The 19,386-nt window shown below is 44.0% G+C and overlaps 3 protein-coding genes and 1 long non-coding RNA gene across 9 annotated transcripts in view; 3 read left to right on the forward strand and 1 right to left on the reverse strand.

Moving 5' to 3' along the window:
- The window catches only part of LOC113207373 (UDP-glycosyltransferase UGT5-like), a 20,997-nt gene extending 15,825 nt beyond the window's left edge, over positions 1 to 5,172 (forward strand). For all 3 annotated transcript variants that reach the window (XM_052277585.1, XM_052277583.1, XM_052277584.1), the window contains exons 3-8: positions 210 to 404; positions 1,166 to 1,408; positions 2,586 to 2,815; positions 2,886 to 3,043; positions 3,124 to 3,343; positions 4,336 to 5,172. In XM_052277585.1, coding sequence (XP_052133545.1) covers positions 210 to 404; positions 1,166 to 1,408; positions 2,586 to 2,815; positions 2,886 to 3,043; positions 3,124 to 3,343; positions 4,336 to 4,621 — 1,332 coding nt within the window. In that variant the 3' untranslated portion in view covers positions 4,622 to 5,172. The remainder of the gene's footprint in view (positions 1 to 209; positions 405 to 1,165; positions 1,409 to 2,585; positions 2,816 to 2,885; positions 3,044 to 3,123; positions 3,344 to 4,335) is intronic.
- Positions 1 to 19,386, reverse strand: part of LOC127752362 (uncharacterized) — a 76,435-nt gene that overhangs the window by 22,236 nt on the left and 34,813 nt on the right. The window lies entirely within an intron of this gene.
- LOC127752366 (uncharacterized) overlaps positions 6,363 to 19,386 on the forward strand; it is a 58,176-nt gene continuing 45,152 nt past the window's right edge. The window contains exon 1 of the long non-coding RNA XR_008012336.1: positions 6,363 to 7,890. This is a non-coding gene — a long non-coding RNA (uncharacterized LOC127752366). The remainder of the gene's footprint in view (positions 7,891 to 19,386) is intronic.
- On the forward strand, positions 7,884 to 11,194 carry LOC127752364 (bromodomain adjacent to zinc finger domain protein 2B-like). The gene is made up of 2 exons (XM_052277611.1): positions 7,884 to 10,149; positions 10,232 to 11,194. The coding sequence occupies exons 1-2, from the start codon at positions 10,143 to 10,145 to the stop codon at positions 10,588 to 10,590; spliced, it is 366 nt and encodes a 121-aa protein (XP_052133571.1). The 5' UTR covers positions 7,884 to 10,142; the 3' UTR covers positions 10,591 to 11,194.

Consider the following 19,386-nt stretch of genomic DNA (forward strand, 5'->3'; position numbering starts at 1 on the left):
ACCTTTGTATTTTATTATGGACCGGTCTGTACCTGCCTATTTTGACAGAACGGGAAGGTCCGTCTATCGCATGGTACGGCCCTCCCGCTGACTTGAAAAACGGTTCAGATCGGCTAAAGAAATGACCGACCCATTCCGTCAATATTTGAAGACATTACTTACAATGTAGTTATGATTGTTTTCCAGAATAAAATTTAATGTTTTTACAGGGCTTTGACCTCGAAGAGACTTACGACTACGGCTTGTTTGAAGAGGTCGAATTTTTGTTTGGCTTCTACAGAGTCTCCACAAATACTGTGTTCGAATCGAAGGCGTTCGCAGACCTCCGAAACTATTTGAAGCTGAAGAAGCCTAAGTTTGACGTTTTCGTCCTTGACTTTCCGATGCAGGAGGCATTGATCGGGGTGAGTGTATTTGACGACTAACCACGTCAACGTTTTGCTGCTCCCTTTGGATTGCCGAAGTTTGGCCGAGTGCGAATCGCCGCAAGTTGTGAGTAAACATTAGGAATGTCGCAAATCTTTATTTTTGGTGAATTACAATAATATTGTTATAGTTGCCCAGTTTTCGGCAATTCCTGGGGCAATGGTCAAAAATGTGCGTCCGTTACGCGATTCGTGAGCGACTTGGAGGCGCTACGTTGTTCTACAACACGTGTCCTGACTCGTATCCTCAAGACGCATCCAGTCATGTTTTGTACGAAGCCGTAGCACCTCCCAGTCGCTCACAAATCACGTGACGTATGGACACCCCATCCTGGAATCGGCCTTTTACATTTTTTCTCAAAACGATTGCATTGCAACGTTTATATATTCAATAGTTCTGTAGTTTTATACATAGTAATGTAGTTTTTACGATGTATACGTTTGAATGTGGGTAAACAGTTTTAAAAACTAAGATTATGTTTTACGTAATTGTGTTCGGGTTTAATACACTCTTAAAATTTTAAATGTGATTTAACAGAAAAAAATCAGAAAAAATGTGGAACAAGTAATAAATTGTACAAATGTTGTTTGCCAACCTCGTTACTTTCGGGACAGCCATGAAGTGATGGATAAGACAACATCAAAATGGCCGTGAGGACTAAAACAGGGATCTGATAACTGTATGATAGTTAATCTTGTTACCATATCATGGTTGTCCCAGGTAACCAAATGTGTTTCAGCTCAATTACGAAATTGGCAGACGGCCCATGGTCGTCATGACTCCCTACAACATGCCCGAGGGAATCCTGCGGATTATGGGCAGTCCCTACTTCCCTTCTCTTCTGCCCTATGGTGGTGTCGGCGCCCATAGCGGTCAACCACTCACCTTCACTGAGCGTGCGAAGAGTCTGTACCGCTGGATCATCTGGCGGGCGTACACCGACTGGGTGTACCGGCCAGACGTGGACACTATGATCGCTAAGGTAAAACCGTAGACCAGGGACCCGTAACTTAACATACTGTCGTTACGTTACAAGTTCCCGGCACGAATTTAACGAATTTAAAAGCCCGTAAATAATTTTGTTACGTTACTGTAACGTAACTTGATTGTAGCGATTTACGTTACACAGCATTTGGAGAAATAACGTATTTGAGAAAGTAATTTTTTAGCGGTCTTTCGGTGCAAGGGGCTCGGCTTGTAGCTCATGAAATCAATAACGTGAGATATTAGGGAGTATCCGTAATAATAAATAAGTTACATTTTTGTAAAATTACATTTGTTACGTTACCCGTTATAAGTTACGTAACGTAACAAATCAATTTTTGTTTGTATATCGGTACGAGGAACGTAACGTGAAACTTTTTTTTTGTAACGTCAACTTTGTTAAGTTACGGGTCCCTGCCGTAGACTGGTACGTTTGGGCTTATGGCAACTATGTTTATGTAGTCCTGTAACTTTTTGACCTACAATTTCCCTTTTCTCGTATCACTGTGAAAATGCCGTCGGAAATTTATGATATATTTTGTAATTAACATTTACAAAATATAGCGTAAGTTTATGACACCCTGAACTTGCTCGTCGATGAATGTCAAGTCGATACAAAGTGCTTGCACTGTAAAAAGCTTGCGAAGAACTCTTCATTGCATTGCAAAGAGTTTTCAAGCGTTGTAAAATGCTTTGCATTGTGAACTAAATCCTTCAGATTGCGAACTAATTAATCGCACCTTACTAAGGAAATCGTTCGTAACGCTGCAAATAATTAGTTCGTAACCTTGCAAACCATTTCTTCGTAACTTACGAAGCAAATAGTTTGCAATGCAAAGAAAATAGTTTGCAATGCAAAGAAAATAGTTTGCAATGCAAACTTCCTTACACTACTGCTTGAAAATTCTTTGCAAGAATTTCCCAGTGTGTAATTTTACAATTTTGGACTGTTACTTTACGACACGTGTCGAAGAAAAGTTTCCCCTGAAACCTACAACTTTTTTCGCAGTGACGTTTTCGGTTTCCCTAGGTTTTCTTCGCAAAGACCATAATCTTATTCATCATCTTCCTGCGTCTTCCAGTTAGGGCAGCCAGTGTACTCGCTAGAACGTCGTTGGGGACCCCTCCTTCAACCGACAGCGGCTCCCTCAAACTCTTTGAAATTCTGTCTCCAGAATTTTCCTGGTTCACCACCGCTGGCCGAGCTGGAGAAAGACGTAGCCATATCGTTGGTGAATACCAACCCAGGGTTGCACGGGTCTATGCCAATAGTGCCCAGCATTGTCGAGGTGGGTGGCATGCAGGCCAGGCCCGCGAAGCCCCTGCCTGACGACATCCTGGCCTGGGTCAACGAGAAGGCGGCGCCAAACGGCTTCGTGTACATGTCCTTCGGAACGAATGTCAGGTAGTAACGCACATTTCTAGATGTTAGATCAGTTTCGGGCAAGGTTCTTCATAAGTTTTGTGACGTCCAGATCGGCCGCCCTCAACAAAGACAAGCGGAACGCCATCCTAAGGGCGTTCGGCCGCATCAAGCAGCGCGTGCTGTGGAAGTACGAGGAGGACGATATCTTAGACAAGCTGCCACGCAACGTGCGCGTCGCCAAGTGGTTGCCGCAGAACGACATTCTGGGTACAGAACGTGGCTCTGTTCATCGGGTGTTTGTTTTCTGCACTGAAAAGGCACTTGAATGACAATTGTGTTTTTCACAGGACACCCCAACATTCGCTGCTTTATCTCTCACAATGGTGCACTTGGCACCCAGGAGGCTAGTTACCACGGGGTGCCCATCCTTGGTGTGCCCTTCATGGACGACCAGCCGCGGTACGCTGAAAAGGTAGAGAGAATAGGAATCGGCCGTAAGGTCATCTACCGCACCATAACCGAGGAAAGCTTCTACGAGGCGCTCACCGACGTCATCAACAACCCCAGGTATGGTTCAGTACCATTAGCATCACACACCTAGGAACAACCTCTACTCAGTGAAAGTTTTCAAGAAGAAAGGAATTCACTCCATTTTTCCAGAGAAAGTTAAAAATAAATAAAAATCTCAATCAAGAATCGATCTTGAAAGCAGATGATACAAATTTATGAATAAGGCTATGTTCTTATTTTATCCCATTAGCTGCATTCTGTTTGGTTGCTTGCAATCTTGCAATTCGGTGGCCTAGTGGCGCAGAGGACATATACGGGGAGGGCAGGACGGCTGGCGGCGGTGGCCCAGTATTGTTGGTCAGGGAAGGGGCCAATCCGGCTCGGTATTGTTAGGCAGGGCAAGGAATGGGGCTTGGCGCGACACTCAGCCAGCCAGCCGGACACTATTCCCCCAGCGCACAAATAATGATTTCTGGTTTTGCTCTTAGTTCTCTTTCCTGCTTATCGAGAGTAAAAGCTAGCTGACACCTTAAAGTTACTTATGTTTTCTTTATATTTAGTTAAAGTATTTAAGGTATCATCTGCTAAAAACTGAAATAACCATCTTTCTGTTGGATGCAAGCTGCGGTTAAATGAGGAAAAGGTGTGACCGACCCCCTACCCCTGGCGTTAGATCGCCCCCTAGTCATATGGGAAGCTGTCTGAAAGATAGGCAATTTGCCCTGCAAACCCTTTGAAAATAGTAGGCAAGGCCCACAGTAAGGCCCCCCTCTAAATCCACTCCTGCGGGCAGGCCGCAATGCTTTCCTTCTATGAAAATGTTCCCAGCATCTTTCACAGAGCTGTTGTTTCAAGAGTCCTCGGGTTCCCTCGTGAATGTGCCACCACACCTGAGCCGTTCAAATGTTGAATGAAGAGCAAACTTTCACATTGCATTGTATATATTGTAAATATTAGTTTGTCATACTGATAGTCCAACACCACCTGTACTTGTGAATATGAATATGTAATGTGAATGTGTATAATACCATCTGTCGTTTTGTTTGTAGATACCGCGAGGCGATGAAGGTGGTGCAGAGCGCGGTGCGCGACCAGAAGGAGCCGCCGGTAGAGCGCGCCGCCTGGTTCGGGGAGATGGTGGCGCGCACGGGCGGCGCCCCACACCTGCGCTCGCCCGCGCTGCGCCTGCGCTGGTACGAGGTCTGGATGCTGGACATCCTGGCCGCCACCGCGCTGGCCGCAGGCCTCGCGCTCTGGCTCCTCGCCCGCCTCCTCAAGGCCCTCTCCTCGGCGAGCAGCCCACAGTGCACCAGGGCCAAGGCCAAGGCTCATTGATGTTAGCGAGCACCCACCAGCACCCGAAGCTGAGACTGTGCATTTGAGAATTATCGACTCTAGTTGCACGACTCTAGTGCTCCCACCATGACAGCAACGGATTTCAAAATCAGCTGACTGCGCAGACACACATAAATGGACCCACGTGAGGTGACACGAGGTCGAAACAACAGCCGAGAGCTGCTGCTGTCCCGACCCGGTCTCACGAAGACTGCAAGTCATCGTCTATCCAAGGACACCCAACGACTGGTTGTACGGACAAGAAGAACGCAGCGTTCGACGGACCTGGCACGCAGAGGCGAGGAAAGAGGAAAGAAGGCGGTCTCTGACTTCTGATGGCACGTGGATCTTACTATGGTAGAGCCGCACTTCGCCACATAATTGGAAAATAATATCAAGAGGGAAATTCAGTGGACTGCGAAAGTTCTTTAATAGACGAAGAATCGCGGATTATGACACACGGTGGCCCAGTAAACTTACTTGCGTTTGGACGGTGATGAGACGACAACCAGCAATATTAGTTTAGGAATAAAATCAACTATGATGAACAACTTTCCTAATCTGACTCCTTTAAAAGGCTGGCTTCTGTTCAGAACGGCGGTACACAGCAAACAATAATCCTATTTATAATTTATCAATCCTATTAACCCCATTGGTTATTACCGAAATTAACTGTCTTGTATCGCTGCTGGCTTATCTAACCACAGAGTGCACGAGCCGGAAAGACGCTCGCTCAACTTGTGACGTGACCTGTGCGCTTGATGCCCGCTGGGCTTAGGGTGGCCCAAGAAAAAATCAAAATATTCGGAGAGAGCAACGCTGGTCAAAATCGAGTAGTGGATGAAAAATAAAAGCTTACGTGTTTTTTCCTTTTGCTGTGAGATCACTCTAAATAACTGCTCAAAGCCCTTAAACTTTAGACAGGGTCCTAAGTGCATTGCGCGAGGTATTTGAACACGAAGTTTTGCTCCGATTTCAACGACACGGGTATCACTTCATTCGTCCTTTTCTGCTGAGAAAGAATATGTGTCTACGCGGGCTGTAGGTGCTACGGTTCAGATTTTATCGCGTTTTTACTTCAGCCGATTTCCAAAAAAGTGCAATTTTTACTCGTTTTTTGTCTGTTTTGGAGCCTTAAGCGATCCCAAGCCGACACCTAGGGCTGATATCACTTGTCCTTGCACCAGCCAATATTCTTGGACCCCGACACGGGCATTTGAGTGCATTGCCTACCCTCCAGGGGCACGGAATTCTCGCGAATTCAACACAAAATTGGACTTTGGGTCAAAATAGCGAACTGAGACGATAAAAATCGACGGCAATGCGCCTACATGCATTCCTTTCGCAACACTAAGTGCAAAAATTAAAAAAAAAAAAAAAAAGACAGGATTTAACAGGTTTTAGCAAGTTTTTAATTTTTTAAATTTTAAGTAATTTTAAATTTTTTTGTATGCACTTAGTGTTGCTAAAGGAGTGCATGTAGGCGCATTGCCATCGATTTTTTTCGTCTCAGTTCGCTATTTTGACCCAAAGTCAAACTTTGTGTTGAATTCGCGAGAATTCCGTGCCCCTGGAGGGTAGGCAATGCACTCAAATGCCCGTGTCGGGGTCCAAGAATATTGGCTGGTGCAAGGACAAGTGATATCAGCCCTAGGTGTCGGCTTGGGATCGCTTAAGGCTCCAAAACAGACAAAAAACGAGTAAAAATTGCACTTTTTTGGAAATCGGCTGAAGTAAAAACGCGATAAAATCTGAACCGTAGCACCTACAGCCCACGTAGACACATATACTTTCTCAGCAGAAAAGGACGAATAAAGTGATACCCGTGTCGTTGAAATCGGAGCAAAACTTCGTGTTCAAATACCTCGCGCAATGCACTTAGGACCCTGTCTAAAGTTTAAGGGCTTTGAGCAGTTATTTAGAGTGATCTCACAGCAAAAGGAAAAAACACGTAAGCTTTTATTTTTCATCCACTACTCGATTTTGACCAGCGTTGCTCTCTCCGAATATTTTGATTTTTTTTGGGCCACCCTAGCTGGGTTGCCTACAGGCCCGGCGCAGAGAGGGCAACAGCCACAGACCGACAAAGGTGGATTGAACTTGTACTTGTTCGTCACAGTAGTGATATACTTTGAAAACAATCTTTGTACAGAAATTGTCTTATTATATTTCCATGCGTTTCTGTTGCTCGTGGGCGAATCCAGTTAGTTAAAAATAGGAAAGGAGAGGGAGCATCGAACTCGTCACCATGTTTAAGGAAAGAAAACTTGCGGAAGATCTCGATAGACGCTGGCCGGCTGTTGGCTGAGCAATGGTAAACTCAAAACTATTTCAAAGTTATCGAAAAAACAGATCGATTATGACCAGAAACAAATTGTTTCAGTATTGTATTTGAAAGGGTGCACCATTTGATATACATAGAGTTCGGTCTGCCCCTTCCCCTTTTCTCAGCCAAACCAACTGCGCCAATTATTGAAGCATCATCGGTCTGGTACTGACTGAGTATAAAGAAGACACAGGAGGTACAGTACTTTAATCAATGGATGCATTAAAGAAAACGTTGAAGTTCCCTGAACTTCAAAATAAATGTCGAAGCTCCCCAAAGTTTAAACTACATCATAGAGGTTCACTGACGTTTAAATTCAACCGCCACACTTCAAAACAACCACCAAAATGTATTTCAGATTTTATTTAAAAACCACAAGCTGCTATGGTCGCAAAACATATAGCAGAGATAGCAAAAACTTTTGCTGAAACAGCAAAAACCTTTGTTCAGCGAAAACAAAAATATGTTATTTGATAGAACATCAAAACGTGGACCCCTGTCTTTTGCTAATTTAGCAGACGGGCTTTTTTGCGCGGTGGAAGAGTTTATGCTGGCTGTTCCCTGTGCAGTACATTTACTCGGACGACCAGATCGAAGAGATCAACGACCGCCTGGCCGCACTTGGCCGAATGCCTCTGCTAAGTGCACGCTCGCGGTGACTTTGACCCCCCAAGTGACGTCGGCCGCTTCGAGGGCATCGATGCCCTGTTTGAGGGCGCAACCAAGGAGAAGCTCACGAAGCCCATCGTCGCTTGCCTCACGAGGAGAACCGTTAAGTCCACCACTGTCTGGAGTGCTGAGGCATGCCGTATTAAGTCACTCGCTGGAGACCTCACGTCTGCGTAAAGTCGTTTCAGAACAAAACGTATCCTAGCCCTCCTTTTCTCCACGGCTTTTTCCATACAATGTACATCCTACATATTCATGATAAAAACTGAAACAGGTGTCAAGGTACCAATAAATTGTATGATCGCTGGTTATAAAGTAGTGGAAAACTAGAAAAGGAAATTTTCGTATTATATCACTACTAAATTGTAATCACCAAGAGAAGCAGCGCGAGCTGCTAATCTAAACCCAAGAAACTTGCCCACTTGTCAGGTACTTGCAGGTTCCGTAGGGACCTCTTCCTCTAGCTTGTGTAGTCGTTTAATTGCGAATTTCGGTGGGGGCGTATTGACCAGCGACCCGGAAACAAGATTACGTCCCAAACTGATACTGGCCTCCTCAATGCAAGTTGACCATTACGCAGGTTCAGGGGAACAAAAAAGAGCGCTGTGATCGCGTTCTGACTGATTTCAAAAAGGAATGCCGCAGCAGACAAAGCGAGGCCAGCGAAAAGGATAAAGAAAGCGTCCCACTCAACACGTGCACTCATCGATGAAGTGTTGTTTAGGCGTACATGGCCCTGTGCCATTTCCCACCTAAGAAAACATAAAAAGCACATCATTATCACAACGTTCCTTTTGGCCATTCCAAAAAATAAAAAATAAAAAAATAATCGATGCAACACGTTAGATTATTACTTGTGTCTTGGACTGGCACTTGCAAGTGTTTGATTAGCGCTCACATCTGTTTCTACGGGGAGCCAAAAGTAATATTATTTTGTACTAATTTGTACTAATTTGTGGACAAACATTTACTCTAACATCAAGAGTGGACGCGCTATGGCCAGAGATGCTCATGCTTACCAGTCCTGTTTGATCCAGTGGCCCAGGATGCCGCTGCTGTGCAGACGCAGTATGACTTTGTCAAGCATAGGTAGCAGGGGATATGCCTTTCTCGCGTAGAAGACCGCCTGCTGAGGTGGTAGGGTGCTGGAGAGCCTGTGGGTGCAAGGCGGCAGACACTGTAGGGATAAGGATTTTGTTGGTATAAGAAAAGTAACTCTACTATACAATTATTAATGCAAACCCCGCTCCAAATTTAACCTCTCGGCTTGGCAAAATTACAATACGAAGGTTGTGTACAGAAAGGTAACAGTTAGCGCGTGGCACTAAAGAAACTGATGACCCTGATGGACAGGGGGACACTGAGGGATTGTCCTTCACCGATCCCCAGAAGTCCCTCCAGATTTTGTTGTCCCTCTGCTGTCCTTGAGACAATCCTTGTGATAATCCTGGCGAAATTCTGTGATATTTATGATATCTGAAGTCCCTGGGTTTTCACCGCCTTGCCTGTATTCAGAGTCCACCGCAAACCACATCCCTGGAGGATCCTAGGGAATTACTCCCTCAAAATACCTGGAGATTATTCTCACTGGTGGATCCCTGCAAATACCTGAGTGGTCCCTATTAAATCCTCACCCAACATCTCCAGGTATTTGCGGGAATTAACTGTAGACATCCCTCAAAAACCTCCCTCAGCAGTCCCTACAGAATTTCGCTTACTGATTTTCTATGGGCCCGCGGAAAACATTCTAGAATCCTATCCCTGTAGTCCTCCATTACATCCCTGAGGATTACCGGGAAATATCCGGAGGCATCATCCCACATCAGTCCCTGCAGAATCCCCAGCTAAAACGCTATTACCCTCACCCCCTCGAGTGGGCGGTGCGATACGCACTTTACTCCGGGGTGGGCCACCTGTTTCACTTTGCTGCGCGGCGGGCTTGTCTACCGAGTCCGTGACAGGCGCCAGCAAAAGTTAACCCGTACGTGAACCGCTAGAGCGACCAACACTTGTCAATGAATGTCAAATGTCTATCTAAATAGACATTTAAATATCTTTTAAGTATATCACTTTCACACATTCATAGATGTTGATCGCTGGCGGATGCCTCAGAAGAAGACTCGCATTTCAAATTGAAATTCCGTTTTACAAGTTATGGAAAAATAAACTTAAAACAAAATTGTAATCATGTGTAATAATTGGTTATTTTGTTGAGACGAAACTCTGATTAAAAGGGAAAGTGGGGTGTGGGAGGGAAAGGAAGGAGGAAGAGACCAAGTGCGACCAGTGCCTGTCCACTCGGATGGCCAGCCGACAGGGAGCGCTGGCGGGAAGCTGCGGGCCAGGTGCATCCTGGCTCACTTCACTCACTCTGTCAAATGGTCAAACGGGGCTGACATGGCAACTGTATCAATGTAGGACCGATCGTCTCTGCGATCTCATGTGCAAGGGAAAAGCTCTTGAATTCTCTGTCGATTTAAAAAAAAGGAGAAGTTCAAGTTCATTCCACCAGAGTGGATTTCAATAATGATAAGTAAGTCAGCATAGTCAATCAAGTTTGATTTTTTACCTGAGTGATTTCACTTTTTCTCAAACTGGTCTTGTTATTGTTACAGGAATAATGCTCCACTGCTCGTGGACCTACAACTGCGACAAGTGCGATTTCGACTCAGTGAGGGCAAGGCTCATCAAACATACTTCAAAACTAAGGAATGAATTGAAGTCGCAGATTTTGAACAGCCTGACTGATGAAGAGAAGGTGGTGCACAAGGAAATGTTGAAGAGCATCAAGAAGGGCAGTGGAGAGGGTGAGAGTGATTTGGAATACTCAGTTGCTGGTACAAATACAATAATTGGCAGCAGTTCAGATTCAGAGGACAGTTCAGGTTCAGAGGACGTTGATGAGGAAGAGAAGGATGAAGAAAAGGATGAAGAGAAGGAAGAATACAACATATGTCCTCCTTGTTTTACGTAGGGCCCCGTGCGTTAACATTATGCACGGGGTAGCTGAGCGAAGTGCATTAATATAACAGAAGACGTAACAAATATAGAACAAAACTATAATGAATGAGGGTCCGCCTAGTAGGTAGGCAACCGATTCTGCTCCTTGAACGTGAGAGATGGGGGGAGGGACCAGCCGGACCTTAAACCACGGCCTGGTCTGGTTGGGTCGCTGTATTCAACTAGAGTTCAAATCCCTTGCACCTCTCTCTCTACAACAGGCACTTTTAGTGTGTAGTGAACTTGATTAATTACTATGCAGTATAACAGATTTGGAAGTCCACTAGAAAAGCTTGATACTGGGAAGCCTGGTTTCTATTCATCAAAATGCATGGTTGATTTGTTTTGGTAAACACACAACTGTAACATCGGCTGGAGAAAGAGGGGGGTGGGGGCTTAAATTTATGCGTTCCCGAAGTTCACATACAGAACATGTCTGCTACTGTCCCTTCCTATCCCCACTGCCCTCCCCCTACTCAATTTACCCTTTTCTGTAATGCCACATGATGCTTGATGCCTCCCATTTCATTCAATTCATTTTATTTGTGAAAGTTGAAATTCTATTGGGTTGCCTCTGGTTGAAGTGAAATAAAATACCCTAATATTTAACATGATTTCAAAATACATTTAAACTTCTCACCTACGACAAGTATAACTTGTCGCTCTCATATTCATTTTTATCAGATCTCTCCGAAGCATTTGAAGGATCACGACTCGCTAAAGTATATTTAATTTAAGTTCTATAATGTATCGTATCATAGAGTTTGATTTAAATGCTCCCACCATTTTATTGGATATCATTAAACATAATGTGACTCCAGACAAAGCTAGTTAATTTAGGAAAGTGATATACCTTGCTCTGATTTTGATGGGCCTATCCTACCTGAGTTAACGATATTGGCTAAAATATTTGAACATTAGAACATAACTCTGCTATTTCGATTCCGATCGTCTTGGAGCATAAAACTTTTTCGTTTTCTTTTGTCAAGATGAACTCGAAACAATAGTTGCCTTTTTTACATTTCTCCCGAACCACTACCCCCTTCCCCCCTCCAACTTACGTAAGTAAACACGTAAACCATTCAAAATATCACTTTCGTCTCTTCTCACAGGACACTCGCGAAACTTCGTAGGTCCAGTTCCGCAACTCTAAAACTAAAAATTTCGCACTCGGTTTGACCATCTGACATTATGATCACGTGTGAGAAAATCAGAAAGTCTCGAAGTGGGTGCAAGGAGCCATTTGCGTGTTCGCGCTCTTTTCCACTCAGTGTAGCCACCACCGAAACAACAACATCTGAAGCTCCCTCCGATGAAAAAAGGACCAAATTTTTCAAATTAGTCCGTAGCGAACGAAAAGGGGAGACTGGGTCTCCTCTAAATCATAGATGATAAGGCAAACTCGCATTCCGTCATAGGTGCAGCCGTTTTCGAGAAAAAGAGGAACGCAGACACGGACAGACAGACTCACGACCGAGACAACGCCTGACCCCTCAGCAACTTGGACTGAGCTTCGCTCAGCGAAAATGAGGGACAGGTCGCAACTCTGTTAATCTGTAAAGAATAACTTTGAACAATGATGCATAGATTGGGTAAGCTGAAGTTTCTTTACCTTAAAAGTCACGGTCACTTCCCGGCCCCTTATTACTCCGAACCGATCTTCTGCGTGGAACCGTTTCTCACAATCACGAAGTCCCTCTCGACCCTCGCATTGCGTAAAATGGTTTTCGGTGATGCCCATCTCTAGCAATGCTACTTCTTGAACCGCTGACCAGACCCCGATGCTGAAGCCAGGGTCATTTTGAAGTTCCTGGAGGTCTCAGAGCATATTCAATGTACTTTATCGGTAAAGTGAAACGAAAAACGATAAAAGTTATTCTTTGTGGTGTAATCACACTGGGAAGAGCGATTTGTCATAATAACCCAAAATGTGTTAAACCAATGAAATTTACATGGGCCTGGTCCTATCGTCATTTCAGATTATATTAATAACGTTCGTTCGACTCCGGTCCTTGTACCTCCAGCGATGGAGCTGGGAATGTTGCATCTGCAATCTCTGCCGACAGCAGGGCCTTGACAGCCACGTTGACGTTGAGCGCAAAGATGAGCCAGGCAGCTGACACGTACCGCCCGCTCTGAGTAGATGGGAGCACCCCCTGAGCTGGAGGCATCGTTACCTCAACTAGTTGTGACCAAGTGTCCATGGCAGACCTATTTTTGACACAAGCATTTCAAAAACAACAAAAACGACGTATTTGAGGCAAAAGATCGTCGTTATTGCCATTTCAAATGGTGCGTTTTCAACAACAAACGCTTGTACGTTTGTTCTTTATTCGGCTCCCTTCCATTTCCCATTTTTAATGAACAGGAGAGAACCGACGCACGAAAAATGCGCAACACGGCACACGTCAAATAATGGTTTGATTTTTGAACCGTTGCCGTTTGTCACTGAAATGTTGTATGGAAAAAAAAATACTTCAGGGAAAGCTGGTTTCCTAGTCTTCAAGTTTGAATTCAATCCATTTACGCCTTAAACTAACAGGGACGGCGGTAGGATCGAAGGAGACAAACGAAAGTTTGCGGACCATTGTTGTCGAATCGACGGTTTTCTTCAAATTTTTGACGCTTGAGCAAAATTTTCTCGAAAATGTACTGTTAGATTGACATAAGGACATTAAGCTTAAAGAAAAGGTTTTACTAATTTTCCGCTTGATTTTTCATTAAAAATTTATTGGAATCGCTTGGACGGATCTAGAGGCTGCCACGAGATTAATTAAGGATGAAAGCTGAAAAGGCGCCAGCAACACCCGAGCAATAGTCCTCTACGGGGCCTATAAACGGAAAGTACATGAAACTTGGCTTCAGAGGCCGCGCTGAGGCAACCACATCGACACGGGAAATAGTTCGAAAATTATTGGAAAATATAAAACAGACGCGCGAGAAGTTGAACCCCTTCAACGAGGGTTGTCGCGTGAGCAAGGGGAGTAGGGCCAGAAATAATGTTTCTGGACTGCCTTTCGATACCTTCCGTCGAGAAAGGCTCAGCCGCGCGACCGCTGCAGAAAAAGGCCTGGCCGAGCGATGGCTACTGAAAACGGCTCAGTCAGCGGGAGGCTGCTAAGAAAGACTCAGTTGCATTTTGGCCGCGCGACGTACATGGACGTTTGAGGCGCTAGGAAAAATCGGTGGTCTAAGATATACATTTTCTGAAAGCGGCAAACGACGTAGAAATGCTTCACCTATCGTTTGCCATTTTCAGAAAATTTACAGTTTACAGTAGCCGTCGCTCGGCCAAGCCTTTTTCTGCAGCGGTCGCGCGGCTGAGCCTTTCTCGACGGAAGGTATCGCTTTGTGAACATTTTAGCCCACTATCGTTGATTTCAGAGGCCACGCACTTCCTTTGGTGTGTATACTTCTCCTACTTTCATACTACGGTCAAAATCCGTCAGACTATTATTTGAGGGACAAAACTTCACAATCATACTGGAACAAAATACCAGACCATTATTCTGTAGTGATTACCAGTTGCCATTTTTGACAGTGGCCGTGGTCCTCAAAGAATCGTGAAATTTCAGCCCGTAAACTGCATTTCGCGACATTTTGCAAGCAGGCAATGAATTCATTTATACAGTATTACTACTCTCAAAGTTGCAAGTAATACTCACCTGTGCGAAAAAATGAGCTGATCCGAGGCTGCGGTCCACTGATATTTTAATGATGTACAGCTGCGTGGAACTGACGTTAACTGAAACTAAACTTCTTTACGCTGTCCCGAAGCTGATCAAGCTATCAACTGACTTTACCAACCTCAAAGCCAACCTGAGACTGACGTCTTTACGCTCACGTGTACAATTACTGACGAAACTGAGAGAAACTGAAATCGTAAGTGAAATAAGACTGAACGTCAGCTGCGTTGCGCTGACCATTTTCTGAGGTAACTGATAGTAACTGAACGGGTAACTGATGTAGTGCTGAGCGGACCTGACGCTGGCTGCATTGAGAAACTCAGTGAGACTCAGGAGACAAGCAACGGTACAGCTTTCCGCAGTACATTTTTGTTACTGCGTAGAACTGACTAACACCTGATTCGGGGAGCTGGATAGCGGTTCAGTCCACGCATTGATCAGCTGTACTAAATCGAACTGCTGTTTGCTGAGTCGTGGCTACTGAGGTCCACTCAGCTGACGTCCAGCCAAAAGCATTCAAAGCAGAAGCTGAACTGCGACTGACGCTAACTGAATAGAGAAACTGAGAGTGACTCAGTAGCTGTACAGCTTCCCGCAGTCGATTTAGGGTACTGCGTCAAACTGAGTACTGGTATTTGGCTGATTCATTCAGGTTCATGCAGTTGGCGTCGGGTGAACTGATAGTTTGCTGATGTAAACTGATTCGCTGTCAGCGCCATGTCGGCTCGAGGCGCTCCAAGATTGGCTACTTTCAACTCGTTCAGTCGTAGGTCATGCACACGTCAGCTAAGATCGGACCCCGGTCGGATGAGTCAGTATACTGCGGTCTCGGGTCAGCGCGAACTTTGTAAGTAATACTGAATATTTCATTTAGAAGTGCTTAGGATGCTGCTTTTAGGTAGTTCCTGACAAAACCATCAGCATTACTCACAAAATTTGTGAGTATTACGCGCAATTCAACCGAATAATTTTCTGACTTGGCAAGTATATTTCTTAAAAATCTGTTTCTAGTGGTTTGAGACAAGTCTTGCATGGTGTACTTGTTTGTTAAATCAAATATGTTGATGCAAAGATTCATTACAATACATTCTTTATGAAGGATTTTACGTAATTTAAGTCTGAGGAACAAGTTGTCAATTAAATTAGGTGTTTTAAAAAAGTGGGGGATGACATACACCCGTATTACTCCTGTATGAACCTTGTTCCTTGTCTATTTGCAAAATGTCAGTAACGGGCTGAGAGTGTTCTGAACAAAATCTTAAATTTACATACTGCGCAAGTAAACATTCATTGTTGAACGACAAAGTCCATAACCAACGTACAAACGAGAAAAACGTAAAGAAAATATCGAACCTAGAAATAGCGGCAGTCCACCACGATGAGGTTCTCGGTGAGGACAACGAGCAGCGTGCCACGAGGACCTTGGCGATGATCGTCGTGACAGCCGCCAAGACCAGCAAGGCCTCTAATCCGGATAGCCACAGCCTTGCGAGTATGGTAGACAGGTGGCCGCGTTTACGATGGTTACCTTGGCAACGAATGTGTATCTCCTGCGTCACCTATCAAATACAGTACGTTACTTCGACTGCAGGGGATTTTATCGTTATTTGACAAATGAATGAGTTCTGTTATTTTTTGGAGAGACTGAACCAATTTCGGTCCGTATCCTCTCTTTACACAAGCTCACAGGTCTCGGCACAATAATTTTCAATTGACAAGGGAACTTACTATGACTATCTCTGCAAAACTGATTAATTTAAGCGACAGCGTGTTGGTTTATATCCGAAATAAGTCTAGTAACTGTTCTCGCGAAATTTTCGTTTATTTTAATGTAACCAGGTGCTAGATGGAGTTTTTGTAACAAACACGAACCACACTGTTGCCTCGTCTCTCAGTGGGGGGAGGTACTCCGAGTACCCCAGCACTATTTTACTTGCTAGAACAATCGTGTTCTCGATAGCTTCGCTGTCCAGAACAGTTCAGAGTAAGTGGCTTATTGCTATGCACCACATTCCTCCTTACTCCCCCGAATACACTCCTAATCAAACACTGTGAGGTCGCAATAAAAGACTGTGACGTTATACATCTATTAGAATACTGAGTCACATAGTTCTCGCTACACTACAATGTGAAAAAGGGGCACGTAGGAGTGCTAAACCTGTGAGGGCAGACCGAGGGCAACTTGGGTGTTACACCATGTTCTCGGCAAACAGTTCCCTGTTTATTGAATGTGAGGCCACAGTGCTGCAGACGCGGTTCTTGTGACACTGTCTAGAAGAAGGCTCTAGAGTGTCCCAATTGAGCCCACAAGGCTACAACGGCTGCGAACAAAAGAAGCGCCGCGACATACCTCGACGACAGTGCAAGTGGGTTGTAGGTATTGGATTCTAGTCGGCAAGAGTCCAAACATTCCCACAGCAAAGTCACATTCACCGCGTTGGAGGCGCCCCAGGCTTCCTAAAAGAAATTTAAAGGATTCAGTTAATTCACTGAAAAAAAAAATTGGTACGGAATGGCATAGAACCTGCCCAACGGTGCTAAATTTTTATGACTTCGAGACTTTTGAGCTCGCACGAAGACATTAATATGTAACATCCCTAGACCGGCATTTGTCCTACTTTTGTTTTTCCAGTATGACCAAAGCCACACCATAAATTCCTAAGTGGCTGGACCGGTGACATTGCAAGGGTAACGGGAAAAAATTGGCTTAAAATAGAGCGCACAGCACTGCGATGTTTGTTATTACTTAGAGTAATAATAATTCACTGGACCAACCATGCTTTATAATATTACAATTACCCTTTTCACGGAAGAAGAATGATAATATCTCTAAAGGAATTGGTATTCTCCCTTTTGGGGGGAAAGAATAATCTATAAGGATATTAATAATCCAAAGTAATTAAGAGGATTTTCTTAAAGCAAATAAACTTATTATGGATCAGATTTTGATTTCTCGTTCTCTACGCTCGCAATCGCGTGCTAGTACAAACCACGCAGGGAGAGGCTTAGGCTACGGCTCACATTTCACAATATTTTTGGGGTCCATTAGCTGCATCCGTTTTGGACATCCGGTGCATTATTTTCAGCCCTGAAATGTACTTTTCACTAAGTCCGACTCAATAAGTATTTTTATATCGCTTTGTATCTAATGGAGTGCATCAAGATAAATAGCTTCTGGGTAAAAAAAAGTTTCCCTTGCTGCAAGTTTATTTTGTACTGGAGGTGACCCAAGGTAAGTTCTGTTTTCGGGCCAGTCAAGATTTATCTTGCATATGCCTTGTACTTGATGCAATACCAAAACGATTTAACTAAAAGGACAAAAGACGAATCCACTTCGCAACAGTATCTTTCTTTTCGTAGAAACAGGGCAAACGAACAAAAGCAATTTCCGTCGAAAAGAAATGGCCCACTTATGAAACTACCATTCTCACCTTTCTTATTAAAAAGTCAGAATTGATTTCCTGACAACATGTTGTCGCATTGCAATGCGTAGTAAAACAAAAATGAAAGACATGACGAGACACATCATCAGTTGGCAAACTTTTTTGCTACATCAATGAAAGATACAGTAAATCTACCTATAATACACATGCAAACAATGGGGCTGTTTTAGTTGGTTTCGGTTACGTTTTGGTTTAGTTTGACCTAAATATCGTCAATATGTAAACAATTCTCTTCGAGAGCACAGTGTAGGATCTTCGTCCTCTCCCTTGTATATGAGATGGCTGTATGTGTTTAGTCACATTTTAAGACAGAAGCAATCACCTGAAAAACTGCCGTTGGTAAACTTATTATATAGTGATGTAGTATCATCCCACCACTTTGCTTGAAAGTTGCCGTACTTGGCTGCTGCTGTTATTATACTCCGTTTGAGGAAATCAACAGAATCCGGGTTTAGTTGCCTATCCCACAGGCTGCAATATTTGCTGTCTATGGAATTGGTGCTGTGGCAGACTCGGACCGTGCAGCCGCGGAGATCTCTAAGACAAAAACAGGACAGGTATTTTCAAATTCTCTAGAAAAAAGTTTTTCGTATTACAAACTCCATACAAAATACTGCTTAAGTTCTAAAAACTGAATGCAATATGTACGATTTATTACAAAATTCACCGCAAAGATGATCGATCACATTTCAGGTGAGCGACGAATAAGAGTCCCTTTTAATAGGGAGAGCAGAGGGGCTACATCTATCGCACCTGATGATCGGCTAGGAGGGGATACATCCACACACGCAAAAAAGCCTGTTCGCTAAATGCTGAATGTTTTGCTGTGATCATAGCGGAGAAAATAGGTAGTCGCTATGGTCACAGCAAAACATTTAGCAGAGATAGCAAAAGGTTTTGCTGTTTTAGCAAACTGTTTGCTGAAACAGCAAAACCTTTTGCTAAAACAGCGGAAAAAAAAATGTGTTTGCTGCAACAGAAAAACGGAAGAACCTGAAGTTTGCTATTTTAGCAAACAGGCTTTTATGCGTGCACCCCGCGCTCAAGACAGTACGTTGACCGTGGGGGTGCACCTCTAACACTACGCCTATAGCCTCGCATTTGTCCACGTAGCGTCGCTCTTAGGCATCTGCCTATGATAGTACTAAGAGGGGGTCGTAAGGAAATTGAAGATCTTTCCAATATGCCTATTCCGTCCTATCATTTCACTTAAAAGTCGAAGTTTTGGAACTTTCCAATTTACTTTCGGAACCCCTCATTCGAAAGAGGACTAGCAACGACAAGCTTATTGAACAGGCATCTGACTACTCAAGAACCGTTCCACTGATTTCTTTAAATGTCGACTTTTACGGGATCTGTTTCCATCTACCTTTATTAAAGCACTCTTGTTTGACGTAATGTACAAATAGGTGCCCATTTTTGGTGTGTTTTTTCCCTCGAAAACTTCACTTTAGGGCAAAAATTGTGAGACATTGAGGACAGCATTTTGGCCTTTAAAATTCTACAATTGTTGGGCTACGATGTTTATTTTTAAATTCCGTCATTTTATGGTACAAACGTCCCTGAAAATTTCAAGTCACATCGTGCGGAAAGACAATAAACAAGCAAACAGAAATACAATTCCAATGAAACTCAGTCGGT

This window comes from Frankliniella occidentalis, unplaced genomic scaffold, assembly GCF_000697945.3.
Source record: "Frankliniella occidentalis isolate FOCC.00 unplaced genomic scaffold, Focc_3.1 Scaffold11, whole genome shotgun sequence".
Classification (NCBI taxonomy): domain Eukaryota; kingdom Metazoa; phylum Arthropoda; class Insecta; order Thysanoptera; family Thripidae; genus Frankliniella; species Frankliniella occidentalis.